Source organism: Sceloporus undulatus, chromosome 6, assembly GCF_019175285.1.
Source record: "Sceloporus undulatus isolate JIND9_A2432 ecotype Alabama chromosome 6, SceUnd_v1.1, whole genome shotgun sequence".
NCBI lineage: Eukaryota > Metazoa > Chordata > Lepidosauria > Squamata > Phrynosomatidae > Sceloporus > Sceloporus undulatus.
The window spans coordinates 66,733,585-66,752,266 of NC_056527.1; the positions used below are offsets into that span (position 1 = coordinate 66,733,585).

The following is an 18,682-nucleotide window of genomic DNA, read 5'->3' on the forward strand; positions in this document are numbered from 1 at the left end:
CTCCCCCCTTCCACCCACTCTGCCAGTCCCCCCCCCACATGTTTAATGAACCAGGAAGAGTAGGTTCTAGTACACAAATGATGTCTCTCACTCTCCAAGGATCCCGTCCACATCCTCAACTGCACAAATGGAAATGCATCCAAACACTGGACAAGCAGGAGTCAATTACATCCGTTGGACCATGTTAATTCCTGTATCCCAGTTGGAGTGGATCTAAGTGATTTAGTGCAAAGGCCTGTGCATGTCTTCATGCAGGCTGTTGGATGGTCTGTATTAAAAATCAACATTCAGAGAGCTTTGACCAACTGAAACGCTTCAGCTTCTTATATTCTTGCAGTACAGTACAACGGTGGCATTAAAAATAATGTCTTTGCTGCCTGCCCTGCACGATAGCCTTTCAAACAGGCTTAGCTTATGTTTGGTCGACTTGATCTTCCACATCATTCTGTCTCCATCTCATCTCTTCATTACTGCCAATCCCTGGAAAACTCAAGGAGCTGCTTGGCTCCACTCCATAGGAGATAGTAAGAGATTGTGGTCCCTTACCCTGGCCATTTCCCCTTCCGAGTTCGCCATGGTTGTCATAGAGGCCATGAAGTCCTGACAGGGCAGTCTCAGCATGGTGTTGAAGCCCTACAGCAGACAAGGAGGCTCCATCACCAGCCACTGAGGACTTTATCATGGGGGAAACTGGAGGATTCAAAGGCATTATCCAGGGAAAGTCACACGTACGGCTAAGTTATCACATGACGTCGCAATTAGGGGTTTATCCCGTGAATAACCGGGAACAACCGCAACAATCTCATAGAGAATGCAAATTGTGAGAAGGCACATGGTCAGGAGGAGATAGAATTACATAACCACTGCCCAACACCACCCTGGCCACCCTCAGGTTTGGTCTACGGCTGCACAGAAAATCTGAGTGAGCTGAAACAGTATTCGCTTCCGGTTGTGATGGCGCCTCACTAGGACAAACTCCGAGGAGGCTGCGGAGACGTCCCGCTTAGGCAGAGCCTCGGACCCAAAAAGGGATTTTTGGGGTCGGGAATTCCCTGATCGTCGAGGAATCAGAGGGGCTGTGATGGAAGACCCAACCCAAACTGGAACTGCTTTGCAGAGTATAAGTTCTAGCCGCTACGTGGTAGACGGAAGAACGGGACGGGGGGTCTGTAGAGCAATCCACGCTCTGCCTAAGCATAGCGACTGGTTTCGCACAAGAGTCGCCTCCAATTTGGCTTATTGTTTAATTAAAGAAGTGGATAAAGAAAGAGGCTACCAAATCCTTCTAGACTGATTACAGCTAAAGAAATCGCATTGAATCGGAGGGTGAGAAAGCGTGTGAAGTAGCAGCCTTAAAGCCTTAAAGTGGAGAATAAGGAAACCTTTCCCAGGGAGGTCGCTTTATCGAGTTGTGAAGGACTGGGAGTACTCTCTTTAATACTTGTCCTTGGTGAATCGGACATTGTGAGGTACTGGCTTCTCTCCATGTGGTTTTCTATTCTCCCCCCCCTCTCTCGAAATTTAAAGTGGGTTCCATAATTGAAAGACTGTTTAGTAACAGGTTAAGGAAAGTAAAGAGTTTAATGGACTGACCTGTGAAGCCACCTGGAGTTGGTAGAGATAAGGTGGAGGAGGAGAGGAGACTCTGAAGAGAGAGCTTGAGACGGGAGGGGTGAAGAGGAGTGGAGCGGTCCGAGATCGCGTGGCCCGGAAGAGGAAGAAGTAGAGTGCTGTGGGAAAGAGCGTCGACAGAAAGAGAATTGGGGATGACTGGCAGAAACGAGTTGTGGATGAGCGGCGACGGAAGAAGGTCCGGAGAGAAACAAAGGAAGGTAATAAGGACAGAGTGTCGACGGAAGAAGGTCGGGAGGATTGAAAGAAGGGAAAGGTATTGTGTTTTTGAAAGAAAAGAATTAGCAAGATAGAATGACAACTAGAAGTCAGCTCAAAAAGCTATTCAACAGGCCCAGAATCAAAGAAAACTTTCAACTGATCGACTAAAAGTCCCGATATGAATCAACTTATTTTAGAAAATTAGAAAGTTTGTCCATAATTTGTCCGCCAATTTGGCAAAGGAAATGAGCAATTTTAAAAGAGAAATTAACAGAAATTCGAGCAGATTTTAGAAAATAAACCAAAAAGTGGTACATTAATTGTGACAATCATAAAATCAACAAAGGTGAAATTGTGGAATTTAGGACTGAAAAATTGGAGACTGATTTTTGCAAAATTATCATTAAAAAAAGAAGAGGATTAGTGGAAAGCTGCATGGGAACAAGACTGAGAGGAAATGTGTTAAAATTAGGGATTGACGGAAGAAAGAATGAAACTTAGAAGGAAAACTGATACCAGAAATTGCGAATTTTTGAATAAAGATCCAGTATTTTTGATGATGAGGTGGACAGATTTATCGAATAAACTCTCTAATAGCTAGACAGAAGGGCCTTTCAAGGGACGTGGCAATTTATTTTGTTAAGAAAAGAACGAGAGGACCTCTTTTGACCAAGCACATGAAACACCTTTTCCTCAAAAATCAAGACTTAAAATACTGAGGACATCCCGGGAGAATATTAAAAAAAGGAAGGATTACACAGCGCTGACCTTATTTCTGAGAAGAGAAGATATCCCGTACCGTTGGGAGCTGCCGGAGGACTCACTTTCTGGTGGAATAAGAAAAACGAAGATTTCCTCACCGGAACAAAGCAAAGCATTCTTGAGAAAAGCCACAGAAAGGAGTAAGAACAGAAGAAAGAAGAAAGAGTCAGACAAAATTGACAAAGGAAAGAAGACTCCAAGAGGTGAAGAAAGTGACAATTTAGTGGTAGAATTAAGAGGAAGTGAAGAGGAAGAAACCACACCAGAAGAGGAGGAACCTGAGGCAACCCCAGAAAGAACAAATTCAGAGTTAGACTGGCGGACTTATAGGGAGGGAAGAGAGAGAATAAGAAGGGAGGAAGAGAAGACGGAACCGCCTACTGACTGACTGACGGAACGAGAGAATCAAGTTTGAATTTGACCTCAGTAGTGACTTCTACCTCTTTGTCTACCTTTTTTTCTTTTTTTCTTTTTCCTTTTTCCTTCTTCTTTTCTATTACTACCAATTTTTGGTCCTAATAAACATAATTTTTATAACTAATGAATAGTGGGCTGTGCATAGTTTGAGAGTACGTTTGATCATGGCAGAACACCGATTATTATCTTGGAACGTCCAAGGTTACATCACCTCAGAAGAGAAAAAAGTATATCATTATCTACAAAAGCTCAAAATAGATCTTATTTGCCTCAAGAGACCCAATTAGCAAAAAGATAAAAAATCTGAGATGTGTAAATTGGGTCAGGAGTTTATCGCTGCTCAAGGTCAAAAGAAAAGGGTGGTTGTTAGAATCCTGTTAGTATTCTACAGATAGGGTTAGGTAGTGTAGTATAGTAGTTGGGGATGATGGGGCTTTAGCTGCAGTAGAAGAATAGATAGTGATAGTAGTGCTAGCAGAGCCAGGTGTCTTATCTAGTGGCCTTGAAGCCTGGCTCTCCGAGCGCTCAGAGCTGGGAATGTGCTTTCACTTCTGTGGGAACCAGAGGGCTTCACTTGGTGGGTTTCTGCTTGGGAGGGGATTTGGCTTTTGGGGATTCTGTTACTTTGTCTTTGGGAGGGTGTGGTCAGTCTCGCTAAGAAGCTGAGTGGGCACATGTCTGATTCTGGATCTATCAATAAGTGCTGTTGATTATATCAATCAAGCTGACTGGTTGATTGTCTGGAATTCTGGGTGCTAACTCTGACAGTGGGACTATATGTAAATTCGAACTGGAGGCCAAGGAAATTTTTAGTGACCCAGTCACTTATTTTAATAGAACTTAGGGAAGGGATCAGAGAATGTTGGTGGCAGGAGTTTATGGCCCATTAGAATAAAAGTAAATTTTATAAAAGACTGAAGGAAAAAATATTGGAAGAAGAATATGATTCGTTGTCATGATGGGGGATTGGATGGAGTTTGATCCTAAAGTAGATAGATTTCAGAAAAAAAGTAAAAAAAACAACAAGGTAAACTTCCAGGGAATTTTTGATATGGTTGTTTTTGGGCAGAGCACTTGGAGATGTAAGAACGGAATAATAAAGTTTTACTTTCTTCTCCACTCCCCACAAGACATGGAAAAAGATTACCCCCAGTTTATCCAGCCAGGTCTCTGTGATACAGGCCAGGTCAATGTGATCATCCACGAATCAAATGCTGAATTTTTCCCATTCACTGGCCTGGCCTCTAACAGCTAAAACTTTATTATCTCAGTGGACTTAATCGCCAATTTTTACTTATCACTGTTGTTTTTTTTACCCTTTGCGCACAACCCTATTGAAAATCCTCAGAAGACATTCTCTAGGGGCTTACTCTAGGTAAGTCTGCAGGAATTACAACCTTAATTATGTGACAGGAAAACAGAAAATCTATGCTATGTTATAGCCTTTGGGTAAAACTTCGAAGGTCCCGATAAGCATTTCTGTATTCCCCAAAGCCCACTGAACGCTGCTGTGCATGCGTAATTTGGGTAGACTTGTTGCTGTTGCTTCTACAATATAAATACATTTCTTTTTTAGAAGAACAAGTAAACTGCATATTATATTTTTGCTTGCCCAAACCAATTTGACTCCTGGACTGATTTGCAGAACTTTAGTCTGTCTCTAACATTGGATGAAGTACCTTCAAATTCAATCATCAAGTTTCTTGCTGTATGCATCATACAGCTATAGCATGGAGAGGGACTGTGGTCACTTTAGCTCAGACACTGGTGCTACAGCCCGAATCCTTCTGTTTCAGGACCAAGATGGTTCCAGAGAGCTGTGCCAATGCCCCTGCACCTATGAGCTCCTCAAACAATACTGGCTACTCTATGAGCCTCTTCCCCATGGTATTTGGTCACATTTCCCAGATGATTTCATAATTCCTTTGTAACTTAGGGTCTGCAGAATGTGACAAAAGAAAACCTTTTCCTTTAAGGCTTTGCTGCCCAGCCAGTGAAGCTGTCCTTTTTCTTCCAGAGCTTTGTCTCAGTAAATACTACTGAGTACCTTGCTTATTGCTTTATTGGAAGAAATGATTACTCTGAAAAACCAGCAATGACATGATTGTCTACCCCTCCACCATCAGGCCTGAGTTTAAAATAACCGATATGCAAAAATTGTTGTTCATATGCTTTATTAAAATAAAATGAACATGCTTCAGAAACACAGAACAGTCATTTCTGAAAAAACAAGGAATATGCATTTAGACTACAGTGTGTATTGCTTAAAAAGAAAATCTTGGAGCTTATGCGCTTCCATTTGGGAAGGGATGGAAAAAACAGATCATTACAGTGGCTAGTTTCTTCGTGCAAAGTTGACTAAGTCAAGATTTTAAGTTAAATTTCCCTTTAGGGTCAGTATATTAGGGGCTAAGATAGCACCTTCCTTCATGGATCTCTTTATGTTTTCTTTGATCTTCACAAGACATGGTTTATATGGAACATTTGGAACAATGCATTCCTGAAGTTTGCATCTGCCTTCTTAATGTCCATCGAGTTAAAAATGGAATGGTTGCTAAGGCATGTCTGAACTACAAATGTAGGCATAATTCTAACAAAAAGCCAACTAATCAATGAAATTTTAATTGTTGACTTTCAAGTTCCTGTTGGTTTAATAGTTGTTTACTGTAATTGGGGACTAACAACTGAATTTCATCCTTAAGACTTCAGCAGGGTGGGAAAGTGCAGACACACCAGATGTGAACTCCAATTCTCGCGGCCCTAGCTAGGTAGCCGTGATCAGGGATTTGCCATGCACATCTGGAGGGCTGAACAATTCCTACCCCTGGACTGGAGTAACAGACATGCCCTTTTTCCAGGGATCCTAGGACTGTAGTACAAGGGGAGAAGGACCTAGCCCCTGAGCTAGTTAGTGTTGCAACAATATGCTCTAAACTTTCCTGATGGGCTGACAAAATGGCCCTCACGTTTTTTTTATTCTTGTTTTCCATGAATCTATTGGTGCTTTTAAACTCACAGCACAGTCTTATACGGCTACTCCGAGGTAGCTCAGTGGGACTACTCCTAGGTCAGGGTTGCAGAACAGAAACCTTTACTTTCTAGATTTAGGGCCCAAACAGGACAGCCAAATAAGTTGCTTTGGGTCACTTTGGAGGTAGGCTGTTTAATGACACAAATAACTTAAGAGGCCAGAGCTGCACCAAAGCTGCACTTCAGTCCTTAGGACTAGAGCATGGCTTTGCATGGCTTCCGGCATTAAGACACATGCTCTTCAAACAGTATATCTCCAAAGTGACCCACAGCGCTTTATTTTGGCCTGTCTGTTCGGGGGCCTTAGTTGCATTTGATTTATTTCTCTTACCAATTATTGCATCTTGGAGACCACTGCTAGGCCACCCGTTCTTGGTACAGTATATATTTAAGTTGTGTCAACAGAAGCAATATGTGGAAGCTTCAAAAGTCTCCATGTTGGCTGCTGACACAGATTGGACAAGCAAGATCTTAGGCCAGTTTGCAGTGTCTATTTCCACTGGATCTGCACTGAAATGGAAACACCCTCTTCCTGTAGCCTCGCAGGCCCCCTAAAAAACCTGCTCAAGATTGCAGAGAAATCCCTTTTTGAATATGTGTTTGGACCACTGAGTGCTGTGACAGAAAGGGGATGGGGGGGAGGTTCTAATTCCATTGACAAAGGATACAGAAGTACACCATTGGACCTTAGCAATAAGAGCAGATGAACAGCAATTATTCTGCTTAATACCTGCAGCTATATAATCTGGATGGACATACTTCCACCCAACCATATTTAGTTATGGATAACATCTCATAGTGACACCTTTTCACGTGTCAAAAGAAAAAAAAAGCCACCAACTTTATCACCAGTATTTCTACAAAGCTACTTACAAGTCAGTCAAAATGATCCTTTTCTATCCAACATAACACACTACATTACAATATCTGTTAATCTCAAACATTAAAAAATGGAAAGATTTGCATCCTTGCTCCTTTCATCACTTCATTTACAGCATTTTTTTTCTTTATCAACATTTTTAAAAATCAGCAATACAAATGTTTATTTCTACAAATTGTGCTTTCTTGGTACATTTACACGTTCAGTCTATTGCCTGTATACACAGATCCCCTACTAGTCCTGCCTGACCTCTCCATTGGATTCAGTGGGGGTTTGACAGAACAAAGAGGTGGTTTGGACCCCTACAATTAAATGATGCACTACTGAATCATTTATACAAAGTCATAAATCTTCCTACACAAGTTATTGCACTTATAAACTGATACAACTTGGCACTAGCTTCCAAGGCTATTTATGGACCCATCTCCCATGCTCTAGCCATTTGACACCGCTTGCGGAACCTGTTAAATGGGGTGTGCACCCCAGTCTTCCTAAACCTAACACAAATGCCTAGCTGAATGGGAACTGGTTGGGATTTTGTGCACATTTCTTAGTGATCAGGGCACAGGGTGGTTGTCTCCCACATCAAATTAAGAGTAGGGAACCTGCTTCACCTGAGGACTGATTACATTTTTAGGAGACTTTGGGGCCATTGGGATCAGACGCAAAGGAGGGATCAAAATACCAGCGTATTTAGTTTAAATTTCTTCGAAGCAGAATTTTGCCTTTTAAAAAAAAGAGGAGGGATATATTGAAAGGCTGGGAAATGGGTTTATCATCTCATCTTGATTTCTGCAATGCACTCTACATGGGGCTACCTTGTGCCGAGTTCGGAAGCTTCATTGTTCAAAATATGGCAGCCTGGTGTCACCGGTACATCTAGGTTTGACCACATAAACTTGTTTTAAAATCTTTTCACTGGCTGCCGATCAGCTTTTGGGCGTAGTACAAGGTGTTGGTTATTACCTTTAAAGCCCTACATGGCTTGGGCCCAGGTTACTTGCGAGGTGCCTTTCCCTACATAATCCGCCCGCGACTCTCAGAACATCTGGAAGAATTTACTACAATCCCAGAAGACTAGATTAGCAATAACTCCCGTTATCTCCGCCGTTCCAAAATTGTGGAATGATCTGCCAGAGGAGATCCGCCTGATTACCACCTTAGATGCCTTAAGAAAGCAGTCAAGATGGATCTCTTCCAGTGGGCCTTCCCATCGACCCTATGGAGATAGCCCCATCCATCTCAACGCTCCAGTTCACTAATTAGGATTAGATGAAATTTTAATTGTTATTTATTATTGTATTGTGGGAGGGTAGGGTTTTTGTTGGAATTTTATTGTTGGTTGTAATTGTTTTTATTTGTTAATGGCTGCATTTTATCCGGGTAATCCCGCCCAATCTGCAGAGGAGGCCGGAAATATAAATCAATCAATCTCACCTCATCATCATCATCATGTGGACCATCAGGAGGCCAAGATTCATCCTCAGAGCATAATTTCTCCACCTCAGCCCTTAATATTCACCATTATTCACATTAAATAATTTCCAAGACTCTTAGAGTAGAGCAAGATGAAAATTAAGTCCTGATATTAGGTGGCAAAAAGTAGATGCAGAAGCTCTTTGTTGTTTCAAGGGCTCCCCTGGGAGGCCTGGAACAGGGTAGACTGGCCCTATATGACCTCTTATTGCACAAACTGACTCTAGTGCTTGGGAACAGTGAGGTTTAATTCTTCTGGAATTTCCAGCATTCGTTTCCTGTTAAATCAAAGGGCAGCTAAAATTGAATTCGCTATCTTAGGCAGTTATGTAAGATTAATACTTTTGCTACATGACGCACATTCCGATAAGAAAACTACATTTTTACTCTCCCTTGAACTGCAGACATATAGTGACAAATACATTTATCAAATTAAATACAGTGGCAATTACAGCTAGGGATTATACAGTCTGTGTGCTCATAGTTACTAAAAACTCACAAATGATTGTCACTGAGGGATGGGAGTAGGAAAGTCACTGCTCAAATAGTAAATTCCAATTAGAATTGCAAGAGCATAATCAACACAAATGTGAAAGTGGCATGAGTAGTCTATGGATATGAACAATATGATACAGATATGGTTCCTGTACTGAATGCGTCACTTTTTTGCTAGACCATGCATAAGCCATATTTAAAATTAATCATATTGTAATATGAACACTTTCAAAGTAATGGTATTGTTACTGTTCTCCTGGACATGTGTAGCCTGGTCATATCAAATGTATAAGAAGCAATCTTTAAATAGGGGGAATGTGGGGATGCTTAACAATTTTTTTTTTGGCTTCTCACAGATGTTTCCAGGTATTCCTCAATCCTGGTTTTAAATAGGAGACGGACTGTTACAGATAGGCCAAATAAAGCTGCTTCGAGTCACTGTGGAGGTATGGTATTTTCAATGATGCATGCGTCCCAAGAGTCCCAAAGCCGCGCCAAGCCACCTCCAGTCCTAAGGACTGGAGTGCAGCTTTGGATCTTAGGACGCTGCACATTGAAATACCATACCTCCAAAGTGACTCGAGCAGCTTTATGTTGGCCTGTCTGTAACAGGCCAAGAGATGAGCCAATTCATAGCTGACTGCTTTTAATTTACACAACCTATGATAACGGTGACATACTGAACTTTATCATGAGTTTTAAAACAAGAAATGAGACAATCTCTTTGGTCCCACAGCCCATTTTTAATTGTAAAGAGATTACTTGATGTTTATCTTTAAAAATATTTTTTTCTTAAAGACTTCTTAAATGTCAGATCCTAGAGTACAGAACATTATTGGTAAAATAACGCGAGCTTTCAGTAGGGGAAAAAAAAACCCACCCGCAATTAAACATGATTTAACAGTACAAAACTTTTAAAGTGTTTCCCCTGGCACTGGATTTTTACATAGTTCACAATAGTCTTACTAAACGTTTTAAAAAGAATGAGGAGGTGCAAACAGAAAAGATTCACTTTGCCCAAACTAAAATATATTCTCACAGAGAAATAAAAATCATAGAAAAACTAGAACAATGTTAACAACCGCTGACATTGAAGAGGTAGGTAGCAGTTTTGTGTTATTGCCCATACTGAATGTCCAATTCCCCGAGTGAAATGCTTGTCAGGAAATGCAGAGTCTTACACTTAGGGCTGCTTTACAAAGAGCCAAGTGTTAACCTGTTCTTTTAGTGAAGGAGTTAGTATTGAGGTTCCAGTTTAGGAATGATTGCATAGAAGACTTTTAGGTGGTGTACCGCATACAACACATGGAAGATACTGTATTCCAGCCATTTGTGAAAGTGACAGTGAACTGCTCTCATGCGTCTGGTACAATGCCAGTGCAGATGTGCTATGAAAGCTGTGGCAAGGTGCAAAATGTGACAGGAAAACTGCATGAAGGACATCGATCTGGCTTTTTCAGTATGGGAAGCAGTTTGTTTTGTCGCTTCTGTAATGCATATGAAGGATATTTCAGCTTCTTAAGGAACTACATTAGTGTTAAAAAAAGTACAGCCATAACCAATTGTAACTAAAACAGGCAGAGTGTGAACAGTCACTTTGGGCTTCAAGGCCTTGTAGATAAGAGAATGGACATTTACTTAATACCTTGAACACACAGTTCTCACACAGTTAGAAGATGCACACATGCTCAGTTTAGAAGCTTGTAATACAGCACATGTACAAGAGCACTGCAGGTACTGTTTTATGTTCTTTTTTTCGTATGTAGACAACCCTCCTCCATGGAAATTTAATCAACTTTCATATATTATGGGGGAGCAAGCTAACAGGTTTAGACACCTAAAATGTGTAGGGGAAGTGTAATTTCTTCATTGTATGTAACTACTTGAACGCTCAAATCCAGAATATAATGAAGCAAATGTAATAAAATGTTCACTGTGTGATGTGCATTCAGTGAGGAATGTCTGACCACTGAAGAAACAGAAAAGGAGATGCCACCTCATGATGGCAAACTGCCCTGTAAAAACTCAGTGTATGTGTTCTTAAAAGGCCTAGGTTTAGATTAGTTTTTGCAGGAAAGCAAGATTCACTGAGACTAAAATCAAAACAGAATCCTATTTGGAAGTTTGGAGATACGCTATTTAAATGACACACGCATCTTAAGCGGCCAGAAGCTGCGCCAAAGCTGCTACTGGAGCATGGCTTTGGGCCGGCTTCCAGCCTCTTTGGACGCATACATCATTTAAACAGCATACTTCCAAAGTGACCCAAAGCAGCTTTATTTTGGCCTGTCTGTTCGTGTCCTATGTTTAATTAAAATGTGCTTGTGTATCAATATGATTAGGAAAGAAACAAAAATCCACCCTTTGTTAGGAAATTAGGAAAGAATGAAGATGCTAATGTTTGTATTTTTGCTGGGTTTCGGGGAAATGCCTTGCTACCTTAGCAACAACGTAGCAGAGTCAATGCATATTTCAAAGAAGCAGTATTATGATAATGTTAAGCTTGTTGCTTTTGGCTATAAAGATGCACCATCATAAACAGTTAAGATATTCTCCAAGATACAGTGGTGCCTCGGGTTACGAAATTAATTCGTTCCGCCATTCCTTTCGTAACCCGAAAATTTCGTAACCCGAAACACTTTTCCGTTAGCACTGGAAAGCCTATAGCTGCACTTTGCAGCATTTGAATTTCGTGCCGAAATGAATTTCATAACCCAAAAAATATTTCGTAACCCGAAACAGTTTTTGCCAATCCAACTTTTTCGTATCCCGGAAATTTCGTAACCCGATCATTTCGTATCCCGAGGCACCACTGTAACTGCTTATTTTTATGGAAGATGCTCTAGTTTTATTAATTTCTATTAATTTATTAGGCACAAGATTATTTTTGTGAAGCCTTATGGTATCATGGGCAGAAAGCATTCTGTAATCCATAAAAGCTAGCCTTGAATATATGTCCAATCCAAGTGGATCAGATAGCTTAATTTCCCCCCTCTCTTTTCATTCCTCTCCATCTCTTTCTCATTTGAATGGGGAGTTTCAGACTAATTCATGATTTAGGGTAGCTAAACATTCTGATGGAATATCTTCCATGCATAAAGAGGAAAGATAACATTAGCAACTTGGCTATTCAAAAAAAATTGCCACAGGATTTAGCAAATGAATCCGCACAACAACAACAACAAAACCAGATCATCTATGTAACACAGGTGCTAGTGTTGCAGGAAGTCCCATTGAACTCAGTGGTGTTTATTTCTGAGTAGACATAGGATTGCACTGGAATCACTTTTTAGATAATCTCTGCATTGGCTTTAAATTCTTCTTGTATCAATGCATTTGTGGGTTAGTTTCAGTAAATAGATGGATCACTATTCCATTTCTACCCCTGCCTTCTTCTTGTTTAGTAATTGGTATATTCATAATATACAGCCAACATAGTTCTCACTGCAGGATTGGATTTTGGTATGAAAATATTTCTCTCTCACTGTAATTGCTTTTGGCACTTATGCTGAATCGGTGGGGAGATCAATGGGAAATTTTCCTACATCAGTCCCATTAAAATAAATGGGTGTTGAACAAAATTGTAACTTCTGTAGAGTTTGTGCAAGATAGTTCCACTGACTCTTATGTTAGGCTACACACAGCTAGGCTCAAATTTCAGACCATTTCAAATAAATTGCAAGCTTTGCATTTCCTCACCATTCAGATTCATAATATTGTGTCCAAGTGGCATCAAGGCAGTATGCTGGAAATAAGCTTTTCCATTCATAGCTTTTTAGTTAAGCGCTTAGAGCTGTTTTTACAGCTCTAGAGAAAACAGTGGAAACAACAGTGGAAAACAGAAAACAAATGAGAAATGAATAGACAAAATTATTATCTTGATCTACAGTGAGTGTTTAAGGGACTAGTCTGCTGTGCACTTTATATACATTCCTGAACAGTGCCTTAAGACTGCAAAGTTCTGGTCTCCAGACCATAGTGGTTAGTTGGCAGTGAGCGCTGTAGGTGAGTTCTTCTGCTAAATGGACTTGGGCTAATCAAATTCTCTTTGTCCTGCTCACTTGTTCTATGAAACGTCTTAAGCAGAATCCCCGCTTTCCCCTCCAGATGCCCTTTTCTCCTCATTTGTATAACAAAATATTAAATGAAGCTGGTGTTCAAAGAGCTGGACCAATGCATAGCAACAACTTTTTCTTTAGATCTTCAGAGGCTGGTCAGTGCAGCTGAAAAGACACAGAAAAATGTCTTGTCGCTTAACGTCTCTCTCCCAGTCTCTAACAAGGATCCATATGGCCCCAAACAGTTCAGTATTTGCTTGTCAGGATGGAATAAAGCTCTTTAAAAATTTCAAAAATGTTTTATAAAATACAGAGCATTGAATGATTTAAAGTGGACGCTGCAGCTGCATTGCACTGAAAGACTGCAATTCTTTCCAGCTGGTTAAGAAAAGAATGAATGCAACAATGATTTCTGGTTTGCTGGATGTCATCTCTTTGCTGCACATTGCATCTTCCCAATAGATAAAGATTAGAGAAGTACTAAGCAAGCTGAGTGAAATCAGTAAACACACCTAGTAGAAAATGTGCATTCTGGCATATAGTGACTAGTCTTTTATCTGCCCACAGTTCGTTTCTACAGCAGCCAGCAACATCATTGGCATTCCTGGTCTTGCTGCTGGTGCTACAAGAAGTCTTTCTCTCAGTGGTCATGCTGAGGCTTCAATGTATTCACTTTTTGGTATTGCGACCCTTAGGTATTCTGGATTCTCAGCTGTAGGAAGTTTAGAGAATCCATTAGGTTTGGTCTCCTTTGGCAAGAAGTCTTGCTGATAATCAGGATTATCCAGATTGATTTGATGGTTGCCTTTCTGGTCCAAGTAGGGGTAGTTGTCAGAAATTGTATTAGCGAAAGGAGAGAGGTTTGTGTTGAGATACTCTGGATTGTCCAGTGCTGTGCTCTGAGAATTCTGATGATTTGAATCAACCACAGGCTTTGGCTCAACAGGAAGAAAGAAATTGTTGTACACTGCATTTTGCATGACTGAAGCCGGTGGGTTTTTGGTCACTAGTTGGTTCATGTATTCTGAAACGATTTCAAGAAAACAAAAGAGGGGGAGAATTAACACAATTGCGTGAGGGACTTGAATAAATCCCCCCCCCACCTAACCAAGTATGGTTCAATGATCAGTCAAGGACTGACAAAATCTTTTGAAGGTAACAGCAAGGGAGATGATGCTTATTTTGCACATTAGTTGCATTGCAAGACTAGTCATATTCACAAAAGAAGCTCCACAGCCCTGCAACTACTTTCATTTCCTCCTTTTCTGAATTTTTCATAATGCTGTCAAATATATTAGTGTAATCATTCAATGTATTTTATTAAATGTTGTATCGTACTAGATTAAAACAAAGACAGTTCCTATCCATGGAGTGATGAATTAAGAGGAGAAATAAGGGAGTGTCAAATGAATCCAGGAATGAGAAAAAGAACCATTCTGATGGATGTTGCAGTTTATATGGCAAAAGGATTCTAAGATAACTTTGTGCCACAATCCAGGAGCAACATTGATTTACATGAAATTAATTCTGTTATAATTGAGTTGCCAAGCAAACTACATAGGAAATCCTGAAATCCACATTAGATTTTGGACTTTGAATTAAATAATCCTGTTACCAAAGTTTGGGTTCCTTATCTACCATTCTTTTCCATGTAGTTTTAAAATCGTTTCCCATACATGCCATTCCCTTTCTCTGCAGCTTTCCATTCCTTCAGTTCATTTACACTTTCCTCCTTCCAGATAAACCACACACAAAAATAATCATGTAATTTGAAATCCTTTTTTTAAGTACAAAATTGTCTACCCATCAAATTTGTCTTCAGGTGCTCATATCCCTAATCACTAATGTCACTAATCAGTGCATCACACTGTTGGCCAGTCATGCGTACACTTGGCCAGACATGCGTACACTTCCATGCACACCAAAAAACTCCTTGTGACTCTTGTTCCTACAGGCATCCTGCTCTCTGGTCATCAATGGGTGGCAATCAAATTACTGTAAGTAATGGCACTGCACTGCACACTGCTGCTTATAAAGCCACTCAATGTGATTTAAATATCTGTGTTTATCAGCCCTGTTACTAATAATATCCATGTGGTAGGTGCTCTTTGAGAGCATGGGTAGTGTAGTGGATTTAGAGTTGGACTAAGACTCTGGAGACAAGAGTTCAAATGCCCATTCAGCCATGGAAACCCAAAGATGACCTTGGGCAAGTCACACTCTCTCAGCCTCAGAGGAAGGCAAAGGCAAACCATCCTCTGAACAAACCTTGCCAAGAAAACTCTGTGATAGGTTCACCTTAGGGTTGCCATAAGTCAAAAATGTCTTAAAAGTAAACAACAAAAACATTGCTATTCATAAGTTACCACCTCTTTTTAGAAAAGATGGGAATGATTAAATATTCTTAAACCCCCGCCCCCCAATCACAAAAGTTAACAAGGCAAAATTCATTTTGGAGGCATATTATTCAGCATGCTATTTTTAGTGCACTTACATGGCAAATAAATCCTCAATTCTATTCAGGTGCCTTTTACTTAATCTACCATCAAATCAGTTCTGTGACAATTATGACTTTCCAACTGTTGTCAAGATCACCAAAATATTAATAAATTTGCCATTGTGTATACAATTCAGACAGAACATCTCAATTAAACAAACTGTCAGAGGTTGAATGAAAAGATTCGTTAATGTCTGTGTATTCACCTGGAGCAGGTAGAAAGCCATCATCAAGACTGTCATCCAGGCAACCTCTAGTTGGGTCTGAACTGTATCTCTGAATAAAGCTGTCTTCTCTCACACGATGTCCCTGTGGGTTAGGATAGAATGAAGGAGAAAACCTGAAGCACGTAGTTGCTGACAGAAAGACATGGCCATTCCAATGTTAAAGCTAAACTTGGATGACATGTGCTTCTTTTAAGCTGTCACTGATGGCAAAAAGAACCAGGAAACAGACTAGTAGCTTCTGCCAGTGGTTACGATTAATGCAGACTTACCCCATTAATATCAATACAGGCTCCAACCGCAGAATTATCACTGGTAGCACTCTAAAACAGAAGAAGAAAAGGTTTTATTACTTTTGTTTAAATATGGGAAGAATATGAAAAAAGAATATGAAGAACAATTCATACTAAATTGTTTTGGAGTGGAAAACAAGTGTGATGCCATCTTAAAATTTAATAATTTATTGTGGCATAAAATCTGGCCAAAGAAAGTTGATGTTAATTTATTTATTTGGAGTATTTATATCCCACTCTTCAGCTACAAAGGCTCTCAGTTTTTACAATGCATTTGACAATCTTTAAGATAATGCTAGATGTGCTGTGGTTTTTGCTGCAAGAGGCTAGTTTAGTTATCTTTCTGGAATTTGTCAATATGGAAGATTTTTGGAAACAGGAAATACCAATGAACTTAAGAGAGGTGTCCGAGAATTTGATGGGCTGCTGAAAAATCCTTGGTGTGGAATGAGGTATTCATCTGCATCCACAATGTCCTCCATGTCCTCTTCTTCCATCAGGCTCCGGTAAAACTTTGAGTCTGTTGGGCTTGGTAAGCTCATTCTTTCATCTCCCTGTCCAAAAAGAAAATCAGAATGACTATTTGTGTTTTCAGGGTGCGCTATTCTCACAACTATTTTTTTTTAAAAAAAGAAAATTGTCCCTATAGCTTGAGCTGTAAAAAATGAATTGAAACTGAGATGAGGAATGCCCAAAGTCTGTATTCTTGGGCATTATTTGACTGTAATCACATTAGAACTGTGGTTCCCAACCTTTCTAATGCCGCGACCCTTTAATACAGTTCCTCATGTTGTGGCGACCCCCAACCATACAATTATTTCATTGCTACATGCAAATATGTGTTTTCTGTTGGTCTTAAGCCACCCCTGTGAAAGGGTTGTTCGACCCCCAAAGGGGTCCCGACCCACAGGTTGGGAACCACTGCATTAGAACATCAGAGCTCTGTTTGAACAAACTGCATCTCATAGGCCTGTTACAGACTGCCAAAATAAAGCTGCTTTGGGTCTCTTTGGAGGCATGCTGTTTATATGATGCATGCATCCTAAGAATCCGGAAGCTGCACCAAAGCTGCACTCCGGTGCTTAGGAATGGAGTCTGGCTTTGGCGCGACCTCCGGACTCTTAGGACCCATGCATCATTTAAATAGCATACCTCCAAAGAGACCCGAAGCAGCTTTATTTTGGCAGTCTGTAACAGGCCACTGTGACAAATCAGATGGCTCTGGGAAGCCCACAAAACAAGACTTAAAGAGAACAGTCACTTTTCTACCAGATTCCCTGGCAGATGTTACTCACAGGGTATCACATTCACCAAATTGAATCTAGATGTTGGAAGTGGAATGCAGATAGCTGCATAGAAAAACATCCAAGGAATTTTAAATGACTAAAACAAAAGTTTCAATAAGATCACTAGAATTTCCCAAGATGGGTTCCATTCACCTTCCATCGGCTTTAGCACCAAAAGTAGGAATGTGTGGAATTTACCCCTTGGGAAATTATGCCAAATTACTGAAACCTTTGCCTTCTTTCAAATTATTTGGATGTTTTGTAGAAATGTTTGAATTCAATTTAGGGTCAAGATGTGATCTTTTTACTAATCAACTGAATCCCCTGAGAGGCGGCCAAGCTCTATATTTTATAGAATAAAAAACAATCAAGTGGGAACTGCCTATCAGTATAGGACTCTCTGGCGGGTTACAAACCGCCAAAAAATACGTATGGAATACGTATTAGGGTTAGGAAGAGGTGGTGCTTCCGCACCCCCCTAACCCTAGTATGTATTCCATAAGTACAACATGGCGGCGCCCCTTCCACATGGGGACCGCCATGTTTACGTCTCGGACGCTGTGCGTCCGCACGTGTCGTGGTGTCTATGACGTCGTGAGTCCGCCCCTGGTGCCTCGCGACGTCATAGAGGCGCCGCTTAAATTTTGCTCCGCAAGGGAGCCGCGCGGTGTGGCTGCGGCGGCTCCCTTACGGAGCAAACGGCAGCGGCAGACCGCCTCAAAGCAGCGGTCTATAACCCGCCTCTGTTACTGAGAATAAGTACTGAGGTATGGGGAAGCTGTTACATACACAAATCCAAAAATAGATGGAGCATGGAAGAATTTAATAGCATCTTCTCACATACATCATTGCTCTTTCTTTTACATGTGAAACCGGCCAAACATTTTCTCACATTATACAATTTGGTGTATAAACTATTGTTAAAAATGATATAGAAGAGGAAACATGATTACATGGGTTCAGAACATCGACCACACCATACATTTACATAAATGGGAAAAAAACTTGGATTAAGAGCATAAAATTTACTTTGAATTATAGATTAAGAGAAAATTGGTACAAAATGTTCTATCGATGGCATTTAACACCTGGAAAGCTAGCCAAGATCTATAAAGGCCAAAGTAATATATGTTGGAAATGTAAGTCTTGTGAAGGTTGCTTCTTTTCATGCATGGTGGACAGGTCAAAAAGCTAAGAGCATTGGAAATTTTGCAAAACAAAACAGAACTAAAACCAGAGTTTTAGCTACTGAATATGATAGATGATTCATGGGATATACAGGAGGAAAGAATTGAGCACTATATGGTCACCATGGCCAGAATAACATACACGAAATATTGGAAAACATTCTGTTGATTAATGAATGGCTCATTAAACTGATAGACCTAGCAGAGGTGGACAAACTGATCTGCATGCTAAGACAACTAAATA

The 18,682-nt window shown here is 40.4% G+C and overlaps 1 protein-coding gene across 1 annotated transcript in view; it reads right to left on the minus strand.

Annotated features, from left to right (window-relative positions):
* Nucleotides 1–12,106: 12,106 nt before the first annotated feature.
* Nucleotides 12,107–18,682, minus strand: part of EGFR (epidermal growth factor receptor) — a 171,324-nt gene continuing 164,748 nt past the window's right edge. Inside the window, exons 25-28 of the mRNA XM_042477183.1 lie at nucleotides 16,352–16,519; nucleotides 15,945–15,995; nucleotides 15,655–15,757; nucleotides 12,107–13,975 (exon numbers count right to left, since the gene is read on the minus strand). Coding sequence (XP_042333117.1) covers nucleotides 13,599–13,975; nucleotides 15,655–15,757; nucleotides 15,945–15,995; nucleotides 16,352–16,519 — 699 coding nt within the window. The 3' untranslated portion in view covers nucleotides 12,107–13,598. The remainder of the gene's footprint in view (nucleotides 13,976–15,654; nucleotides 15,758–15,944; nucleotides 15,996–16,351; nucleotides 16,520–18,682) is intronic.